This window comes from Felis catus, chromosome C2, assembly GCF_018350175.1.
Source record: "Felis catus isolate Fca126 chromosome C2, F.catus_Fca126_mat1.0, whole genome shotgun sequence".
NCBI classification, from domain to species: domain Eukaryota; kingdom Metazoa; phylum Chordata; class Mammalia; order Carnivora; family Felidae; genus Felis; species Felis catus.
The window spans coordinates 58,973,271-58,993,420 of NC_058376.1; the positions used below are offsets into that span (position 1 = coordinate 58,973,271).

Here is a 20,150-nt window from a genome sequence, read left to right on the forward strand (position 1 = left end):
CAATATGTGTAATTATAACTTACTTTGAAATAGGAGGATATATTTGGTCACTTGGCATTTGTGAGTTAGTCTTAATTACTATATCATTGAGACAGTACAGATTATTTGCTTTGAAATCTTTGAAATTATTAGCTAAGAAGTCTCCTGTGTTTTGTTTTTTTTTTTAATGTAGGAATTTGGATTTAGACAAACAGTTTAATTCTACAAAGCTGTATTGAGAGCCTCTCACTAGTTATTCAGGACACATAGAAGTATGACATCATGACCCTTAATGGTCTGCTTGGGGAGTCAGATGTGTATATAAGTCTCTACTTCGGTTAACATTTCTGTCTTGGGCAGTAGGCTAAATATTAGTAACAAAATTCAAAGTGTATAAGACATAGTCGTTGTTCTCAAAAATTCAGTTTATTAGAGGAGAGCTGTACATTTGAATCATCATGAAAGTACAGTATAATAAATGCAGCCCTATACCAAAGGTGTGGAGATAGTTTTATGTAGAAAGTGCTATGTTCTCTCTGGGACAGGAGGATGTGGAGTGCAAAGGGATTAGGGAATACTTCCCTGAGAAGGTGAAGTTGATCCACAAGAGGACAGGTGGGCAGTGGTATTCAAAACAGAAGCAACAATCCATAGAATCAAATAGATCTGTTTAAAAAAAAAAGAAAAGCAGGATGGATTGTAAGAACATGTACTTCAGAATGACTGAGCAAAAAGTTTAAGGACTTGAAGGAGAGGAGGAAGGAACGCATGCATATGAGCAGAGGGTAAGTAATGATCGGATACTAAGGGACTTCATATGCCACGCTAAGGAACTGGGACTTTATTTTCTAGGCTCTAGAGTCTGGGGAATAAGGAATGCTTGAAGGATTATAAACAGAATGAGAGAGACTGTTACACTAGCTGAATAGAGGATGGACTTGGGAAGAGACTGGATGCAGAGTAGCCAGTTGGGGTTATTGCAAATACAAGCCACAGATTAAGAAGACTAACCATGGCTTTGGAGGTAGGAATAGAGAAGAGAGGATAGATTCAAGAAATATACTAAACATGAGAAAAGACAGGACTCAGAGAATATTGAACGTAGAGACTAAAGGACGTGAAATATTGGACAGCTCAGAGGTTTCCTGTTTGGGTGCTAAGTGGATTGATGATGCTCTCAGCTAAGATGGAAGCTATTAGTAGGAATAAGCAGATAGGACAGAATTCAGAAAGATTGAACAGTTTTAGTTAGGTACCTTCCGTGAAGTCAGGAGCTATGTCCTTGTTCGTTGCCATATTCTGCACTATCTAGCACATCACATGTATGAAGGAAATATGAATTAAATTTATAAATAGGAAGTAGTACTTCATGTGGATATGTTTAGTGAGCGTTAATGTTCCAGAATACAGATTTGGAGACATGAATATTAAATTGCTATTTAAAACCGTAGGAGCCAGAGGGCTTTTTCAGGGTAAGCACACAGAATGAGAAAATGAGAGCCAAGGGTACAACTCCAAGGAAGCCAACGTTTAAGAGGCATGCTGACACTCAGATGTTAGGAAAGAATCATCAAAGAAATAAGAGAACTAAATGCACATGATTCATAGAAGGGAAGGAAATAAATTTGAAGACAGAGGAAATTGCAACATCATAGTAAGATAGGGGTTCAAGCATGCCCTTTGGAATTAGAAATTAAAAGATGTTTGGTAATCTCAGAGACCAGGTAGTTTGAATAAAGTGATGGGATCAGAAACCTGATTGCTTGGGAAGAAGACCTGAATGGAAAGTGGGTACAATGGAGATAATGAATGTTGATGCTGTTTTAGGGAAAGAAGGAGAAAGTATGGTAGCTGGGGCAGGGGTGGGATCGTATATTTTGTTTTTCGGATGGGACAGTTTGAGCATCCTTAAAGGCCAAGGGGAGCAAGCCAGTTAATAGAAAGATAAAAGAGATACACTGAAGCCAGAAGAAGAAATACTCACTGAAGCAAAGTTCCTGAAGAGAAAGGAAAGTTTTAAAGGGGAGAATGGGTCATCCTGGGGCTATGGCCTGTTTCTTTGGACTAATGGGAGATCAGTAAGGATGAATGCAGTGTAGATTCGGTGTATGAGTGTCAGCAGAAGGTTAAGTGGAAGGAGGTACCACATGATGCTGAATCATAGTTTGGGATCTACTATGAGAGAAATATGATTTAAAAGTAAATAAAAGTCAAAGTGAGTTCTGGAGCAGTGGTAAGAGTTTGAGACTTCTAATCTGAAGACCTCTGCCTCCATTCTTGTGTGTGCATGTTCCCTCATGTGTGTATCATAGAGATCAATGCAAAGTATTAGTGGAAGACAGTAGAGTGTGATTTCAGTCTAGGTTTAAGCTCAGAGAAGGGAGGAGGAGATGTTTTAATTAGGCTTTGAATGATGGAGAAAGTTTAACAGGCAAATATTAAATTCAGGAGAACATTTATCAAGTGCCTACCAAGTGCAGAATACCATTAACCACCAGTTTTATCAAGATGACTGACATGGGCCCTTTCTCATAAGGAGCTTACACTCCAAGGGTAAGACATACACAGAAGAAGTAGCTATAATATAATGCAACAGGTACTGTTATAAAGGTTTATAGGTAGCACAAAAGAATTAGAGATGAATAAAGAATTGACTGTGTTTAGGTTGAGAAGGTCAAGGGAAACCACAGGAAAAAAAAGAAAAAAGGTGTTCTGGATAGAAAGAGTGTTGAGTTGGCATTGTCCCCCTGTACTTGGCCAGTTTTGGTTTCTCATATCATGGCCAAGGAAAATAAGGAAATGTTTCAAATGATAGGAAAAATGCATTCCTTAAAATAGGACCTACTAAAGTTTATGTTTGTCCTTGGCAAAATTTTACAGCAAGTTGTTTGTAAGCATTTGGAATAGACGTAACAGCTAAGACCAAGGCATACAAACCTAACCTCATTTTCTGATTAGATTGACTTATAAGTGATCTTTCCAACTCATCAGCGGGTTTTGATATATCAGAGTATTTCCTCTCAGCACTAGAGGTAGCCAGAGCTCTGGGCAGTTGCCTCTTGACTCCTTTTACCCCAATGTACCATTTATTCCAGAGTGCCAGACCAATACTGTTTTCTGTATGTGCCGTGATGCAAAACAGATAGGAAGATTCCAAGTTAAGGGACTATCACAGACCATTTACTTTGATTGTAGCAAGGCAAACAAATGACACAAGAGGAACCATAAGCTGGGTCATAATTCCGCCAGTTAAATTCATAGTTTTTTGATGAGTCAGGCTCTCAGTGCTAAATAATGGTCATGTCTAATGCCATACCACAAAGCCTTCTGTGCCCATAGCCTTAGCCTTCTCAACATATTTATCAGCAACTTGGGTGAAAAGATGAGAAACTCAAGAATAATAAAACACTGAATGTGGTAGGGATAGCTAATACATTAGGTGAATTGATTAAAAAAAATCCAAGAGAAGAAAGCCAATTGGATGAAGTTTAATATAAACAGTATTAAAATCAGCTTTTAAGTTTAAAAACAAATATAAATTATTACCTGTATACAAGCATTATATAGCACAAAATTTATAGTTAAAAAATGCCTGTTACATTTCAGAGAACAAGTACGATTATCTTCCAACTACTGTGAACGTGTGCTCAGAATTGGTGAAACTGGTTTTCTGTGTGCTTGTGTCATTATGGATTTTAAAGAAAGGTGAGTCTTGAAGTCTTGAACTCCATACTTGTTAATTTTTTTTTTTTTATTTTTTTTTTATTTTTGAGACAGAGAGAGACAGAACATGAACGGAGGAGGGTCAGAGAGAGGGAGACACAGAATCTGAAGCAGACACCAGGCTCCGAGCTGTCAGCACAGAGCCCGATGCGGGGCTCGAACTCATGGACTGTGAGATCATGACCTGAGCTGAAGTCGGACGCTTAACCGACTGAGCCACCCAGGCGCCCCTATACTTGTTAAAAATCACAGAATCAAAACATTTTAGGAAAACTAAAAGGAAGATTTTATGTCATTTAGTCTAGCCCAGTAATTTTATATATGAGGACACTAAGATACAAACATACGTACAGTTACCCATGTTTTGCAAAAGCAAGGACAGGCTCAAAAGAACAGATGTTATGCAGTGGCAGGTAGGAGGGGGCAGAGCCAGGACTCCAGCCCATGTTTTCCTCATGTCTTGGCCATCGCTCTACCTTGTTACTTGTTCCTTTGTTGGAGCACACAGCAAGTTCATTTTTATTCAAATTCAGGATTTTCTAAATCACTGCTGTCTGATTTGATATGTAGCACATTTAAAAACTGTCCCCATTTCCTGCAAGGGAGGTAGCAGAGTGGATTGGAGACTATATTCTAGGGCAGGATTATTTTAACTTCTCTGAGTTCCAGTTTCATCAATTATCAAGCAGGGATACTCATCCCTTCCTCAAATCTAAAGCATCTAGCCTTTTGTGGCTCTTCCTGTGTATTAATTCTTCATCTTAGTTCCCCATTTATTGATCCTTACCTTTCTCTGTTCTGTGATCTGCCTTCACATATGAAGTAAACAGAATTCAAAGTATTAAAAGTCTTTTCCAAGAAGATTTCTGTTTTATTCTTAAAAGTGTCAGTTTGTGCAAAGATTCTAGTTGGTGGAATATATTTCTTAATCTCATGAATTTGCAGGACTTAAATTGTTTTCTATTTTTGCATGTTATTTTACATTCTCTGGTCACAGTACCTTCCTGAGTTCTTGGAACTCTGGAGATGGGATCATAACTCATACCAGGATTAGCAAAATTTAATTTTCTCTGCTCCTATATGTATAAATCTTCACCTGGTACTCCCTTTTCCTGATTCCCCCTGGGGGGAAAAATCCCAACATAAATAGTTGATTTATTTTCTCTGGATTCTAACTTCTTTCTTTGCTTTAGGCTCTCATAATAGTAAATAAAATCATAGTATCCTGAGTTGTTCTAAGTGGTGTTTCTATCTCAAGTTAACAGGAATTAGGAGAATCAGTATTCCTCAGGGTGTTGCTGATTGTCAGTGATGAGGTCTGGTGGGGAGTTGAAGAAAGAGAGACCATAAATGAAATCTTATATTGTGTTTAATTTCTTAAGGCTAATAGTTACTGATAAAAGTAAGTTCATAAAACCTCTTTCAAAGAATTGTATCAGTAATCAAATACAACTTGCTTTGTCTAAAAATATGGGCATTTTCATCAATATTCTTTGTTTATTGCTGTCTTTCTTTCTTTAGAAGATCATCAAAGTAGAAACTTGAGATGTGCTTCCTGGAAAGAATTCTCTAATTTCATGAAGTGGTCCATTCCTGCCTTTCTTTATTTCCTGGATAATTTAATTGTCTTCTATGTCATTTCCTACCTTCAGCCTGTAAGTAAATATGATAGAAAATAGCATTAGAAAAACACAGAGAAATGAATCCCAGAACTAATGTTTTTATCATTTTCCTTATCAGTGTTAGTTTCTCATTACTCTCAGTGGTCTCCCTGAGGTTTCACCAGAATCATCTGAATACTGAGTTACCAATCTGCTGCTCACTGTGTTTTTTCAAAAATGTTTGTTTATTTGAGAGAGAGTGCACAGGTGAGTGGGATGGGGGAGGGACAAAGAGAAAGGGACAGACAGAATCCCAAGCAGGCTCCGTGCTGTCAGCACAGAGCCCGACGCAGGGCTTAATCCCACAAATCATGAGATCATGACCTAAGCAGAAGTCAAAAGTTGGATATTTAACCAGCTGAGCCACCCAGGTGCCTCACATTCTCAGAAAATTGTATACTCAGTGCCCTACTTTTTCCTGCACCTGCTTTAATGTAGTAAATGTATTCTGTTTATATGATTTTCTTTTTCTGTCAGTCCTATCATTTAACCAACGAGTTCTTTAAGGGTAGAAAATACATTCTCCCAACGATAAATGCTGTCTATGACTGATAATACTAGGGATGTTTCTCATCTCTCTTGGTGTTCTCCATGCCAATTTAGGAATCCATTAGTAATCAGAATTAAAATTTGGGCTTTTGCTTTTACCTGTTACTCAGTTTGGGGGAATTTGTGTATTTATTTCCCTTAATTTATAAAATGAAGATTTCTGTTGCCATTGTTGCCAAAATGTATTTTAAGTTTCTTTCAAGAATAAATTCAGGCATTTTGATAATAAATAGGATTTTTATTGGCCCTAGTTCTCCATGTGAAGCCTTTTACGTATAGCGAAATCAGTTTGAGAGTGGGACAAGAAGAAAAGGGTCAGTAGAGCACTAACTAGACAACAGGTATTTGATTATTTTGCACACTTTAGAGGCTGTGTAACTAGGCAAGCCCAACTACTCTAAGATGACCATCTGTAAAATAGAATAACATTACCATACTAACCCAAAGGCAGGGACTGGGGCCAGGTGATCGATCGCCTGAAGTTCCTTTCAGCTATGTGATCCATGTTATTAGTAAGTGTTTTGAATGTTAAAATGTGTTCTCCCTTAAATTCTTACTTCCACTTTGTTTTTCAGATCTGAGAATTCCTGTACTCAACAACATAATTATTTGCATCAATGAGTACATATTTGTTGTACTTTATTTAGATTAGCTCTAAATTTATATCCCTTTCCTATATCCCCAGCATGAAAGCAAGATTGCAGCTTCCTTGTTCTTCCACCTTATTACTTTGCTCTTCCTTCCTGATTGTGCACAACCACAGATATTACAAAAGAAATCACATGGCATTTTCTGTGTATTGCTGTGCCCAGTCTAGTTGGAAAGAATTAAATAGAGATGCACAGAGATTTTGGGACAAAGAGCTCTGGTGTTTTGTTTATTCTGTGCCCTTGCATGGAAAGTAGGTTCTAAATTCATCATCAGGTCAGCCAGGCTGCTTGGGTAGGTGCATCTGCTCCATTATTGTGGTTGATCAGAGCTACTGTGTCCTCCCTCTTCTTACCAGCCACTTACTTTCCTCCTTAGGTTTTTCTCTGCTTTTACCAAGGGGTTCACAAACATTTGTCTCCAGAGGACACAGTGAAATTCCTAAAACAGTGCTTCTCATAAAAAGTTCAGTAGAAAAACAACAATGTTGTATTCTTGGAATTTTTGCTGGTTTTTATTGGATTCACTCTTATTTCTTTAATTTACCTGCATGGTAGCCATGCTTGCTGGTTATATAAGACTGGTGAAAAATACTCTTTGGAGTTTAGTGAACTTACACTGACAGCAAGGAAGAAGGTAGAGTGAAGTAAATGAGTAGGATTTGTTTTTAATTTTTTTTTTAATGTTGTCAGATCCAAATATGGAGGAGCACTGATGAAATTTCATACTTTTTGAGCCAAATTATATACATGTTCAGATTAATACTCTCTATGTGAAATATGACTGACTTCATAAAAACCCATCTTTATGAAATCTGGCTACCACATTTCTAAGTGTGTAGAGCAATGTGAATAAATCCAGGGACTGTCAGGTATGAGTTTGGGACTGAATCACTGGTATTGAATCACTGCAGTTCAACCAGGAGAACCGATTCAATTCCTGTAACAGTAAAGATGCTTAAAAACCTCTACCTCTATTGTCTTAACGTATAAATGGGCCTAATAGTACTTGCCTTCTCTCTACCTCTGGAAACGGTGTTAAAAGTCTGTAAAGCACTTTAAGAGCCTGAAAAACTATGCTTCATAAGTAAGGTCACTATTATTTTTAGACCTAAACATTTAGAGTTGATAAGTATTCCCTGATCTGCACATACAGATTATTTACACAGGCATTTGCTGAATTTAAACAAGTTTTCAAAGTCTGTCCAATAATTTGATCATATCTGTATAAATTTAACAAGCAATAAAAATGGAATTTCATCCTCTAGTGAAGTAGCTGCCCTAATAACCCCTCAGGTTTTTGACCAAAATGCTTTTTTTGTCAGGTGAACCAGCAGGCTGGGAGATTTCTGAGGTCACTACTTTGTTTGGATTGTAATTCTATCTTCTCCTTCTTTCTAGGCCATGGCTGTTATCTTCTCAAATTTTAGCATTATAACAACAGCTCTTCTATTCAGGATAGTGCTGAAGTAAGTAACTTGCTCTGAAAGCATATATCATACTTTAAAACGGCACAGCCTTGTTTCAGATCATATACCCGGAGCACTGAACCCTCTGAATCCCAAGGCCAGGATTTTATTCCTAATTGGCTTTGGGCAACTTGTTTAACCCATCTGGAAAGCAGCTCCAGTGCTGGCCTATCTAAATCATTGCAACTAGATGCATGAAAAGTTTTTTCTTAGTATCTCAAAAATAAATAAATAAACAAATAATTGTCCAGCTTACTTTAATTTTCAGTGCCAACTTTTCAACAAATTCATGAAGTTTTTTTTTTCTTTTCTTTTTTATCTTTTTCAGAATCTCTATACTTTAGTAGGGAACCAAGAAGTTCCTAAATATTATTAGTACATTTGTTACTTGTAGTTTGGAGATGTAAAGGGTGGCAAATTCTTTATCAAACTACTTGAGTACATGATCTAAGCTCTAATTGGCAGAAGATTTACATGAGAAATCTAGTCAAAATTACAATAAATAAGAATGATAGATTTTTGCTTTTAAAAATGCTGTCACCAGTGTTTCCTGTCGCCAGGAGGACCTTTGAATAGAGTAAACATTTTTAAGTAAATAGCCTCTGCCACCACGTAAAGGCCAGGATATTCTAAGGTGTAATGGGATCTGGGCACTTAACTCCAGTTTAAGTTGTTACTTGATGATAAAAATAAAATTAACTTCTTGTTATATTTGTTGTGATTGTTTTTTTTTTTTTAATTTTACGTTCACTTTGCCCTTTTAATTTCTTATTCTCAATGTGCCATGTCATACTATGTGCTTTCATAATTTATGTGTATGTAAGGGTGAATGGCTTGGCACGTAGGCACTCAATAAATATTTGTTGAATACGTGATGCATTCAGTACATTAATTATATGGAGTTCTTGAAAGACTTTCTTTTACCCTGAGGAAGCATTCAATTTAATGCTTGATGTGAGAGATGGGAAAAAAACGAACATTATATTTCATCTAGGTTAAATATTAGAGTGCACTGAATTTTTTTTTTTTTTGAGAGAAAAAGCACAAGTTGGGGAGGGGCAGAGAAAATGGGGGTACAGAGGATTCGAGGTAGGCTCTGAAAGCTGACAGCAGAGAGCCCAGTACAGGGCTCCAACCCACCCACAGACCATGAGATCATGCCCTGAGCTGAAGTTGGACGCTTAACCAACTGAGGTGCCCCTGAAATTTGTTTCTGCATCAGGTTCTTCATTTAATTTATCAATTGTGAAAATAATTCAACCAGCAAGTGAAAGAATGCTATTCCAAAAATGTTTTGAAGTCTTTAAAATCAACATAAAAGCCACTTTATAGGACAAAAAGTTGATTTCTGAGGGAAAAAAATGTGTGTGTGTATATATATATATATATATATATAGTGATATAAGTAGGTATATATATATATATGTATACATTCTTAAGTAGCTATATATACATATATGTGTGTGTGTGTGTGTGTGTATATATATATATATATATAGTAATATCTTTATATTTATTCCTGTGATAAAATTAAAGATGCATGTCCATGGAAGAAAAAAAATGGGCTCTGACATATAATGAAAGGCTCATTATTTAATAAGGGCATCTCATAAAGGGGTCTCAAAAACATGTTGGGTTTTTAAATTTTTTTCCTTTGAAATGACAGTTTATGGGTACACGTAGTGGTGTACTTATGTTACACAAGACGTAAGTATTAGATCAAAATTGTATCAATTTAAAATTGAAATTTTCCAAAGCAAAAATATAAAGTATGTATTGCTAGGTTTGGAATTAACCCATAGCTCTAGCTGAGCCTGTAGTTGTATATAATATTTTTTATTGTTTTTTTTTTTTATTTGTTTTTGTTTTTTATAAGTTTACTCCAGAGCCTGAGCTGTGGCTCTGAGGTTGAGGTGAAGGGCCTCTCAGGCCTTATCCAGGGCTGGTCTTACTGGTTGGTAGACAACAGTGCGAGCAGGCTTTCAGCTGACAGTGACAAGATAATCACACCAAAGACTCCTCAGAGCCAAGGGCTGATCGCCTATCTAGACTTAGCCCCCACAACAACCCCAGGAGGTAGGAGTTATTGTCCCCATTCATAAGTAGATTTGTTCCAAGCGGTGTCTGTGCGCATAGCCACTGGGTATTTTGCAGCATTTATAGGTGGTTTTGACCATGGAGAAGGGAGTATGTGGGGTGGCAGGGTTAGAGGCAGAGACCAACTAGAACTGCCCCTGTCAGGCTGAGAGAGCTAATATATGGGCAGAGATGGCCCATTAAATTTTTAAGCATTTAACTATTTGTATTAAGAAAGTTAAGGGTGGGGCGCCTGGGTGGCGCAGTCGGTTAAGCGTCCGACTTCAGCTCAGGTCACGATCTCGCGGTCCGTGAGTTCGAGCCCCGCGTCGGGCTCTGGGCTGATGGCTCAGAGCCTGGAGCCTGCTTCCGATTCTGTGTCTCCCTCTCTCTCTGCCCCTCCCCCGTTCATGCTCTGTGTCTCTCTGTCCCAAAAATAAATAAAAAAAAACGTTGAAAAAAAAAAAAAAAAAGAAAGTTAAGGGTGCCTGTGGCTCAATCAGTTAAGTGTCTGACTCGATTTCAGCTCATGTTGTGATCTCACAGTTCATGGGATGAGCCCTGCTTTGGACCCTGTGCTGATAGCATGGAGCCTGCTTGGGATTCTCTCTTTCTCTCTGTCTCTCTCTCTCTAAAGGATGGATGGATGGATGGATGGATGGATGGATGGAAGGAAGGAAAGGGGAAAAGGAAGTTAATTCCTAGTGTAATCTAAATCTAGTTATACTTAAACTTTAAATGTTTGCTTTTATAATACTATTAGTTATAATAAGTATTATATTATTGCTAGTTTTAATAATAATTAACATTATGAGCTAAAGTTCCAAAAAGCTTTTTCACATATTTTACCTCTTAATAGAACAGTAATCTTCTTAGACATGTGTTTGCTTTGTTGTTAATATCTGTTTTGAATCCTTTGAAGTTATTTATATTAAACAATAAAATCATTTATTTTTTTAATTTTTTTTACAAGTACTAACTTAGCTCCTAAAGGGAGTCTTAATTTGAGTCACAAATTAGCACCGAAGCTACTCTTAATAGTGCTAAAATAATATAATTAATCTAATACTGTCTTTTATGAGAATGTCTTCCAAGTACTGTATTATCTATTATTACAGTTTATTTTATTTTATTATTTAATTAAAATTTCTTTTTTTAGAGAGAGAGAGAGAGAGAGTGAATGTATGAGCAGGGCAGAGGGGCAGTGAGAGTGAGAGAGAGAGAGAATCTTAAGGGGGTTTCACACTCAGCAGGGAGCCTGATGCAGGGTTGATCCCACGAGTCGGACACTCAACCGACTGAGTCACCCAAGCGCCCCTATTATTATATTTTAAAATCAACTTTGTTCTATTTTGATCTTTTTGTTGTTGGTGGTATATATTGTTTGTTTGGTTTTTGTTATTCAGTCTACTCTTCTTTTGCCCTTAGCAATAAAATTTTGACCCAGGAGTAGAAGCTTGAGTTCTGTCATATTCTTAATGTGTTTGCCATAAGTAACTCATTTTTCATGGTGAATATGAATATGAAAGCCATTGTCTTATACTTGACTCTAGCGGAGCCACCAACTACCTTTCCCATGCAGACAAATAGTATAAGGCTACAAGGTAGGGAAAAAGAAGCCCAGTGACTAATGCAAGAATTACCTGGAAGAATTTGGAAGTGGTACACAAAAGATCACCGTCCAAATGTCTTACCATATGTTCTAGAGAAACCCCATGTGAATGTGTGCATGTGCTCTTTGAGGAATAGCCACTGGTCCACAGTGGAGACTGGTCGCAGGTATTATCCCTCAAAGCCTTGCTGGCTTGCTGTGTAAGGCTTGGTGAAGTTGTATAATATTGTTTAATTAGTCTTTAGGAAATGGTAGTATCAACCTGAACATTGAGAACTGGGGGCAAAAGGTAACCATTTTTGTCTAAAAAAATGTATATACGTTTCTCTGATATCTTCAAAGGAAAGCTGTTGGGGGAAAAAATCAATGAAGAACATTTTGGCACAGATGATGGGTGTCTTAGAAGTTATGGTAACATTTAGTTACTCTTCAAAATCAGCAGAGAAATAACAGTGCCACTCGGTAGTACAAGCATTTCTCCAAAATCATTCACTTGATAATTCTTTTTTATAATTTCTCATTATAAATCTGCTACTGGTCACTCTGTGCTACTAAGAAACGTGTACAATTTTGTTTTAAAGAGTCATCTGAGTCTTTCCATTTAATTATTTTCATGTTGTGCCCTGTTTTACTATCACCAAATTTGGTAGGGATTCTCTTATCTGATACAATTTGGACTTAATTGTTGAGTTACTAAGAGTACTCAAAGTGGTGAATCATGTTTTAAAGATACATACTTTAAACAGTTTAAGGTATGTAAATGTCCATTCGTCATTCTTCTGAAGAGCTCAGGTCTTTGAGAATGTGTGGGATTTGCTGATTGGAGTGTTTTAGCTTCTTTCTTTTTAACTGTTTATTTATTTATTTTGAGAGAAAGAGAGAGAGAGAAAGAGCGAGCCTGTGCACGTGCAAGCATGGGGAGGGCAATAGGAAGAGAGGGAGAATCCCAAGCAGGCTGGGGGAAGAGGGTTCTATCTCACAACCCTGAGATCGTGACCTGAGCCAAAATCAAGAGTTGGATGCTTAACTTACTGAGCCACCCAAGTGCTCTGGCTTCTTTCTTGACGCTACATTCAATCTACATCATACATGCTTCCTGGTTCTAGTTTCTTTAAAATAGAGCAAGCTCTTGGGGCGCCTGGGTGGCTCAGTCGGTTAAGTGTCCGACTCTTGGCTTCAGCTCAGGTCATGATCTCATGTTTTGTGAGTTTGAGCCCCACATTGGTCTCCATGCTGACAGTGTGAAGCCTGCTTGGGATTCTCTCTCTCCCTCTCTCTCTGCCCCTCCCCTGCTCACTCTCTCTGTCTCTCTCAAAATGAATAAATAAACTAAAAAAAAAAAAAATTGAGCAAGCTCTTAAAAATACTTTTAAAGCAGGGGCGCCTGGGTGGCGCAGTCGGTTAAGTGTCCGACTTCAGCCAGGTCACGATCTCGCGGTCCGTGAGTTCGAGCCCCGCGTCGGGCTCTGGGCTGATGGCTCAGAGCCTGGAGCCTGTTTCCGATTCTGTGTCTCCCTCTCTCTCTGCCCCTCCCCCGTTCATGCTCTGTCTCTCTCTGTCCCAAAAATAAATAAATGTTGAAAAAAAAAATTTAAAAATACTTTTAAAGTAGATTGTTGTAGATTTTTATTCCCTAATCTTAAAATTAGCTCACCTGTACCCAGTTTGAAGGCAGATTATCTTGTGAGTAGTGTGCCTTTAATTTTCCCAGAGCATTCAACTTTTCATAAAAACAGCAGTCCTTTTCCTTCACTCATAATTTGTCATTTATGTAATCATTAAAATATCTAATTACAATAATGAGGTCACTGGCAAAAACATAGGAAACAGGTCTCTCTGTGGGCAAGCAGTTCATTTGGGAGTCGAGGCCCTCAGGTAGAGGAGCCTTCTGGCTGTACATGTTCCACTCTGAGCAGCAATCCAAACGGTTTACAGGTGGTTTACTGGGGCAGTGGAGGGATCAGGTGAGTTTTTTACTGCCTCATCCACCAAACTGAGGAGCAAACTGTCACGCACTGTCATTTGTAAGAGCACCTATCCTCAGCTGACTTTATGGGATAATTCATTAAGCTTTGTTTTCTTTGCTGAAAATCTACCATTTTCAGCCTAACCCTTAATAATTTTTACCTTCTAGAACATTACCTTGAATGAATGTTTGCAGTGGTACTGATTAACTTGTTTAAGACTGTTTAATTAGATTATTTTTTTCTCAATGTCCATGTTAGTGGAAAGTCTACAGCTATCAGAATTGAAAACTTCTATAGGAATTATAGATTGTTATTGCCTCATTTGTCTGGATGTCCAATAACTAGTTTCATGATGATATTTATAAATTGGGCATGTACTTTTCATCTGTCTTTCCTGTCTTCAATCAATTTGGTTTCTACCACTTAATGTGTACCAGCTACACCTTTAGAAATTTATGTGACTAGTTCACAATTTTGGACCTTCCGGGCTATGCTAGCCCCATCACTAAATGCTAGATCTGGCTTTTTGAAAGTATGTACATGAGAAAGCATGATACTGTGCACATGGTGCTGCTATCTAGGCTGGTCTATGCATTTATCAGTCTCCACTCATGAAGCTCTATGGAAGCATTAGTGAAATCAGACACATCTGCCTGTATATGAACCTTGAACACTCATTATACTTAAGAGGGTCATTGGTCCAGGAAGAAACATGCAGACCATCACTCAGATCTCTTCTTTGCTCTTTTGTAAGTACATGACCTTAGGGAAGTCAGTCTTAAAGTACTGTGTCCTTCCTTGGAACAGAAATTGCTGATCCATGGTAGGCGCTCAGTAAATGCTCCAAAATCTTGTAACTTCTATTTCTTACCTGTTGCTTTACACTTCTGCCTTTGCTTCTGGTATTCTGTGTGTGTGTGTGTGTGTGTGTGTGTGTGTGCGCGCGTGCGCACGCACGAACGCCCTCTCCTTCACCTGATCTTTAAACTTGAAGATTTTATTCCTTGACTACCCCAATCTGAGTCAGCTACTCCTCTTTTCTTAGTTAACATTGTATATTCTTGTTGCCTTTTTATGGACTCTTCCCTCTGCCTGGATATATCACCAACTCCCTTTACATGTGGCAAATTTCAGTTTATTTTTCATGTGTCAACTCAAGTGTCCTTTTATCTTGGAAACAATACCTGACTCCATTTGCATATTTAAGTGTTCCCTCCCCCTTTGTACCCCAGTTGTTCTGTGTATAACTTGTCACACATTATATTGTCATTACTTAGTTTCATGGCTCTTCTCCTATTAAAATTCCTTAGGAATGGAGATCAAGTCTTCTTTATCTCCCCAGGCACACAGCAGCTGCTTACTAAATGTCTGTTGAACTAAATAAACCCACAAAATAGATTGACAATAATGTGTGTCATTTATATTACACAAGCTTGTGGTTAGACAAAATAAATAAAGAAATAAAGCATTGTTAAGACTTTGTAAACTGAAACACTAAAAATATTTTTTCCTTGCCTTCCCAAACAGAAGTTTGCTATAAAATGCTTTATGATTAGGCCATGGATCTAGGAGCTAGCTCCCTCCTTAAATCTTTTTTGGTTCATGAACACCTTTGAAATTTGACAGAGCTTTGAAGGGTCTCATGGGATTGGCAGGGGCAGAGACAGGAACTGAACTGTATAGATGTGGCACCCACCGCAAGGACTCACAGATTTCTGAAGCTCATCACGTTCAGGTTCAGGGAAACCAGGTTGAGAATCCCTGCCATAACTTACTTTATAGCAAGATAAAAAGTTATTTTACAAAGATCTAAGATCAGCTCTGGAGGTAGAAAAGAGACTTAGTTAAACCTATAGGTTAAAAGGAAACTTACAATGACAATGGTATTAAGAAACAGTTATTGTAAAGAAGAATAAAAATACCAAGTTTAAGAAGCAGAGATACCAAAAGGTCTCCTTTGAACTTGAATTGGGAATGCTAGCAAAAATTGGGTACAGTTTATTCAGCCAAGTAGTTAAGTGTCAGAGTTTTCAGTAGAAACAGTCAATATGGGAAGGGAGGGGGAAAAAGTAGTAAATATCCTGTTTTTCCTCTCTGAACAGGAGGCACCTGAACTGGATACAGTGGGCTTCCCTCCTGATTCTGTTCTTGTCTATTGTGGCTCTCACTGCTGGGACTGAAACTTCACAGCATAACCTGGCAGGACATGGATTTCATCATGATGCCTTCTTCAGCCCATCCAATTCCTGCCTTCTCTTCCGAAGCGAATGTCCCGGAAAAGTCAATTGCACAGCAAAGGCATGGACTTTTCCTGAAACTAAGTGGAACACCACAGCTATGATTTTCAGTCACATCCGTCTCGGCTTGGGCCATGTGCTTATTATAGTCCAGTGTTTTATTTCCTCAATGGCCAATATCTATAATGAAAAGATATTGAAGGAAGGGAACCAGCTCACTGAAAGCATCTTCATACAGAATAGCAAACTCTATTTCTTTGGCATTCTTTTTAATGGACTGACACTGGTCCTTCAGAGCAGTAACAGTGAACAGATTAAGAACTGTGGGGTTTTCTATGGCCACAATGTGTTTTCAGTCACCCTTATTTTTGTGACTGCATTCCAGGGCCTCTCAGTGGCTTTTATTCTGAAGTTCCTAGATAACATGTTCCACGTCTTGATGGCCCAGGTCACCACTGTCATCATCACAGCGGTGTCTGTCCTGGTCTTTGACTTCAGGCCCTCCCTGGAGTTTTTCTTAGAAGCACCGTCGGTTCTTCTCTCCATATTTATTTACAAAGCAAGCAAGCCTCAAGGTCTGGAATATGCACCTAGGCAAGAAAGGATCCGAGATCTAAGTGGCAGCCTTTGGGAGCGCTCCAGTGGGGTAAGTCTATGGAGATGCTGCCTTTCTCCTGTTCTTCCCAGATTCAGTTCATGCTCATAGAAAAGAAGTCAATCAGTGCTTATTTATCAAAGGGTGTATTGGATTTCTGTGACTTTTAAAAATTATTCAGCAAACATTCACTGGACTTACGTGTGCAAGGGCCCGTGATAATGCCATCAGTGGTCGAGAAAGAGTGTGAATCAGAGCCTCGAGGACCTTATCCGTTAGTTGTATCTTAGAATATTATAGAGCCACAGAGCTGGGAGACAGCACACAGGTTATCTTGTCCAGTCTTTCTGGTTTGCGGAGTGAATAAACAGATTTGGACAGGCTAAATGGGTTATAGATAGTACGTAAAAAACTGTGATCAACCCATGAGGTCTCACTCCTAGTCCATTACTCTTTCCACTCTTCCATAGTCAGAGAAATATGCCTCATTGGCAAGAAAGGTTGATCATCTTCGACATTAGTAGGTCTTGTTAGATGTAAGCTCCTTGATTTTCCATCTGTAGTTGCTTGTAAACCACACCGTGCCAGAAGGGTAGGCCTCAACTCATTGTGAAGGTGATTTTCAAAACTATCTTCATAAGTAAGAAAAATATTTTCTAGAAACCTACTTATGTCATTATTCTGAATAAGCATTATTCTTCCAGTTGCTTATAATTGTTTTAGGAAGGTCTGTCAGGCATGGTGTTGACAGATGAACAGTGATCTTTTGGAGACTGAAGTAAGGAGTTAGATATATATTTAAAAGATGAAACCAACTCCTCTAGCTTTAAATTTACAATTTTCCATGGGGCACCTGGGTGGCGCAGTCGGTTAAGCGTCCGACTTCAGCCAGGTCACGATCTCACGGTCCGTGAGTTCGAGCCCCACATCAGGCTCTGGGCTGATGGCTCAGAGCCTGGAGCCTGTTTCCGATTCTGTGTCTCCCTCTCTCTCTGCCCCTCCCCCGTTCATGCTCTGTCTCTCTATGTCCCAAAAATAAATAAAACGTTGAAAAAAAATTGTTTTAAATTTACAATTTTCCTGTACACCCAAAATACCAAGCACTTCACAAAATGAACATTTCACTCTTTGGGAAAACAATCTCTTGCCCATTAGAGTTCATGGCAGAGCTTCCATCAGCAATGTCACTGAGGTGGTGGCACAACAGTGCCTTCATCCCTAAGGTGAAAAAATCAGCAGCGCCTGGGTGGCTCAGTCAGTTATGCGTCCCACTCCTGGTTTCAGCTCAGGTCATGATCTCACGATTCATGGGTTCGAGCCCCACTTCAGGGTCTGTGCTGACAGCGTGGAGCCTTGCTTGAGATTCTCTCTCCCTCTTTCTCTGCCCCTCCCCATTTCATGCTGACTCTCTCAAAATAAATAAATGTGCTTTAAAAAATAAATTAGAAGCGTGGGTCCCAAATGCCCTTATCTCAGCCAGAGTATAGTTTCAAAAGTCATGCATTCTTTTCCAGTGGTCTGATAACACTGCTTGCCCTACTTTATAGGTAAAAAAAAGTAACAATTTAGATAGTAGCCTAGCTTATTTATACTGTACCTATTTCTTTAACCACTAGTTATTTCCCTTGAAGACCAGCAGAGGGCGCTCTTTACTGTGTTCCTGTTGTCAACTTTGAAATTCAAGTCCTGAGATGCTTGCTTGTCCATGTTTTGTGAATCTCCTTATGTGTCAAAAATGAACTTTTAAGAACATAAGTATTTATTGAATTTCATTTGACTAGATTATGTTTGTAGTTTAATGAAATACATTTACCAGTAAGGTTTCTCCTTAGTAATCATTACAAATGCTACATTTCTAGTTTTGTTTTAATTAATTACTGATTTCGTATTTCTTTTTAGGATGGAGAAGAACTGGAAAGGCTTACGAAACCAAAAAGTGATATTGACTCAGATGAAGATACTTTCTAATTAGTACCCAAATAATTGGCTGCTCACAGAAACTTTTTTGCACACTTTCAGCATGTGTCATATTTATCTTTTCACTTTGATAAACACGAATATTTCTGAAGTAGAAAATTATTTGCATATGTGTAACCACTCCCTAAACAGTTCCATCCATGGCTTAGAAGACCCAAAGGCTGAAAAGTTCTAAGGAACTGACACGAGAGTAATAAATAGTATGGAGACTGCATTAATGTTACTTGATAAGTTACAAGTTATCTCCCAGGTTATTTTCCTTGTCCTCCAGGGTTCAAAAAAAACCTGTAATAATCACGTTGGCTGTACCCTAGACATGTACAAATAGAGATCAGCTTGCCAGATATTCATAATGATGTAGTTCTACTCTGCATGCCAAAGTCTTCCCTTATTTATCATTATAAATATCTCCTAGGTTGTCCCTTGAATTTTGAAGCCCAAGAGAAGCTCATTTTGCTATTAAAAAGTAATGTGACTCTTTCTAAAAAAATTTGGTGGAAGGACCTTACCATCTATCTGGCTACACCATTGATTTGAGGGCAATATAGTCTGTGCTGAATGTTTTGCTGAAGAAGCAGGTTTTCAGAACTGAAAGGTTAGAATTTTAGTTTTTAAAAATTCACAGGGAATTTGATTTTCAGTGATTATTTTTTGATATATTTTTCTATACAAATAAGCTTCAATTTAGGTGAATGTTTGTTCCCAATTACCATGATTCTCACTTGGATTTTAAGTCACTTAAGCCATGGTGGACTTTTTCCCCTCAATTTGACCTCATTTCTCGTAGATTATTAGATTTCAGAGAACTAATGAGACATTTCATTGTATCAGTTGTCAATTAGAACTCATGTTTGTTATATATCTTACTATCATATCCTATCCCTAAGAATCAAGCCATTGGCTTCAGAATCATTGTCAGTAAGACTAATGCCTAAGAATTCCTTTTAAAAAGATCACCTTGCAAACAAATGACTTTCACTGATTATGAATAGTATTACTCTAAAATGAGGAAGCCTAGTAATACGTAAAGTACTTTATGGTAATATTCATACTTCAAGTGCATGGTATTTTCATGGTATTTTTGCATGCAGTCAATTGAGTATGAGATAGAGAATCCAGATGATAGATCATTTAAAAGTGAGAAAACAGAAGTGACTTGCCCACGATCATGCAGCTGGATGGCAATTGGACAGAGCTAGCTCACAGGCCTATGTTTACAGAACACTGCACTATAGATGTGAACTTTAAGGTGTCATTTTCATGCAGTCTGTACATCTCTTCTTTCCCCTAATTTTCATGCAGATGAACATGTGAAAATACTGTTATATAATCCATCTGTGATACCTGGAATAATATGACAGGCAAGAGTTGGTGGAGATTTATAAATAAAATAATTATTAAACCTATATCTTGAGTCATCACTCTGTCATGGGACATGGGACATGGAATACTTTTCATTACAAAAAATATACTGAGGCAAGAAATTCAAACAACTTTTAAGACTTTCTTTTTCAGTCGATCTTGACCTCTGAGAATAATCATAAGTACACCCCTCCATGGTGTCAAAGAAGGAGATTGCACTATTATGGCAATTTATTTTATTTGTTTATTTTTTTAATGTTTATATTTGAGCACGCACGAGAGAGAGCATGAGCAGT

At 38.0% G+C, this 20,150-nt stretch overlaps 1 protein-coding gene across 12 annotated transcripts in view; it reads left to right on the top strand.

Annotated features, from left to right (window-relative positions):
• SLC35A5 (solute carrier family 35 member A5) overlaps positions 1 to 19,898 on the top strand; it is a 25,643-nt gene extending 5,745 nt beyond the window's left edge. For 11 of the 12 annotated variants that reach the window (XM_045036955.1, XM_019839717.3, XM_019839716.3 and 8 more), the window contains 5 exons: positions 3,586 to 3,684; positions 5,224 to 5,357; positions 7,961 to 8,028; positions 15,786 to 16,566; positions 18,415 to 19,898. In XM_045036955.1, the coding sequence (XP_044892890.1) occupies positions 3,586 to 3,684; positions 5,224 to 5,357; positions 7,961 to 8,028; positions 15,786 to 16,566; positions 18,415 to 18,483 (1,151 nt within the window). In that variant the 3' untranslated portion in view covers positions 18,484 to 19,898. The remainder of the gene's footprint in view (positions 1 to 3,585; positions 3,685 to 5,223; positions 5,358 to 7,960; positions 8,029 to 15,785; positions 16,567 to 18,414) is intronic. The other variant, XM_019839718.3, reaches the window with a different exon arrangement.
• Positions 19,899 to 20,150: the final 252 nt, after the last annotated feature.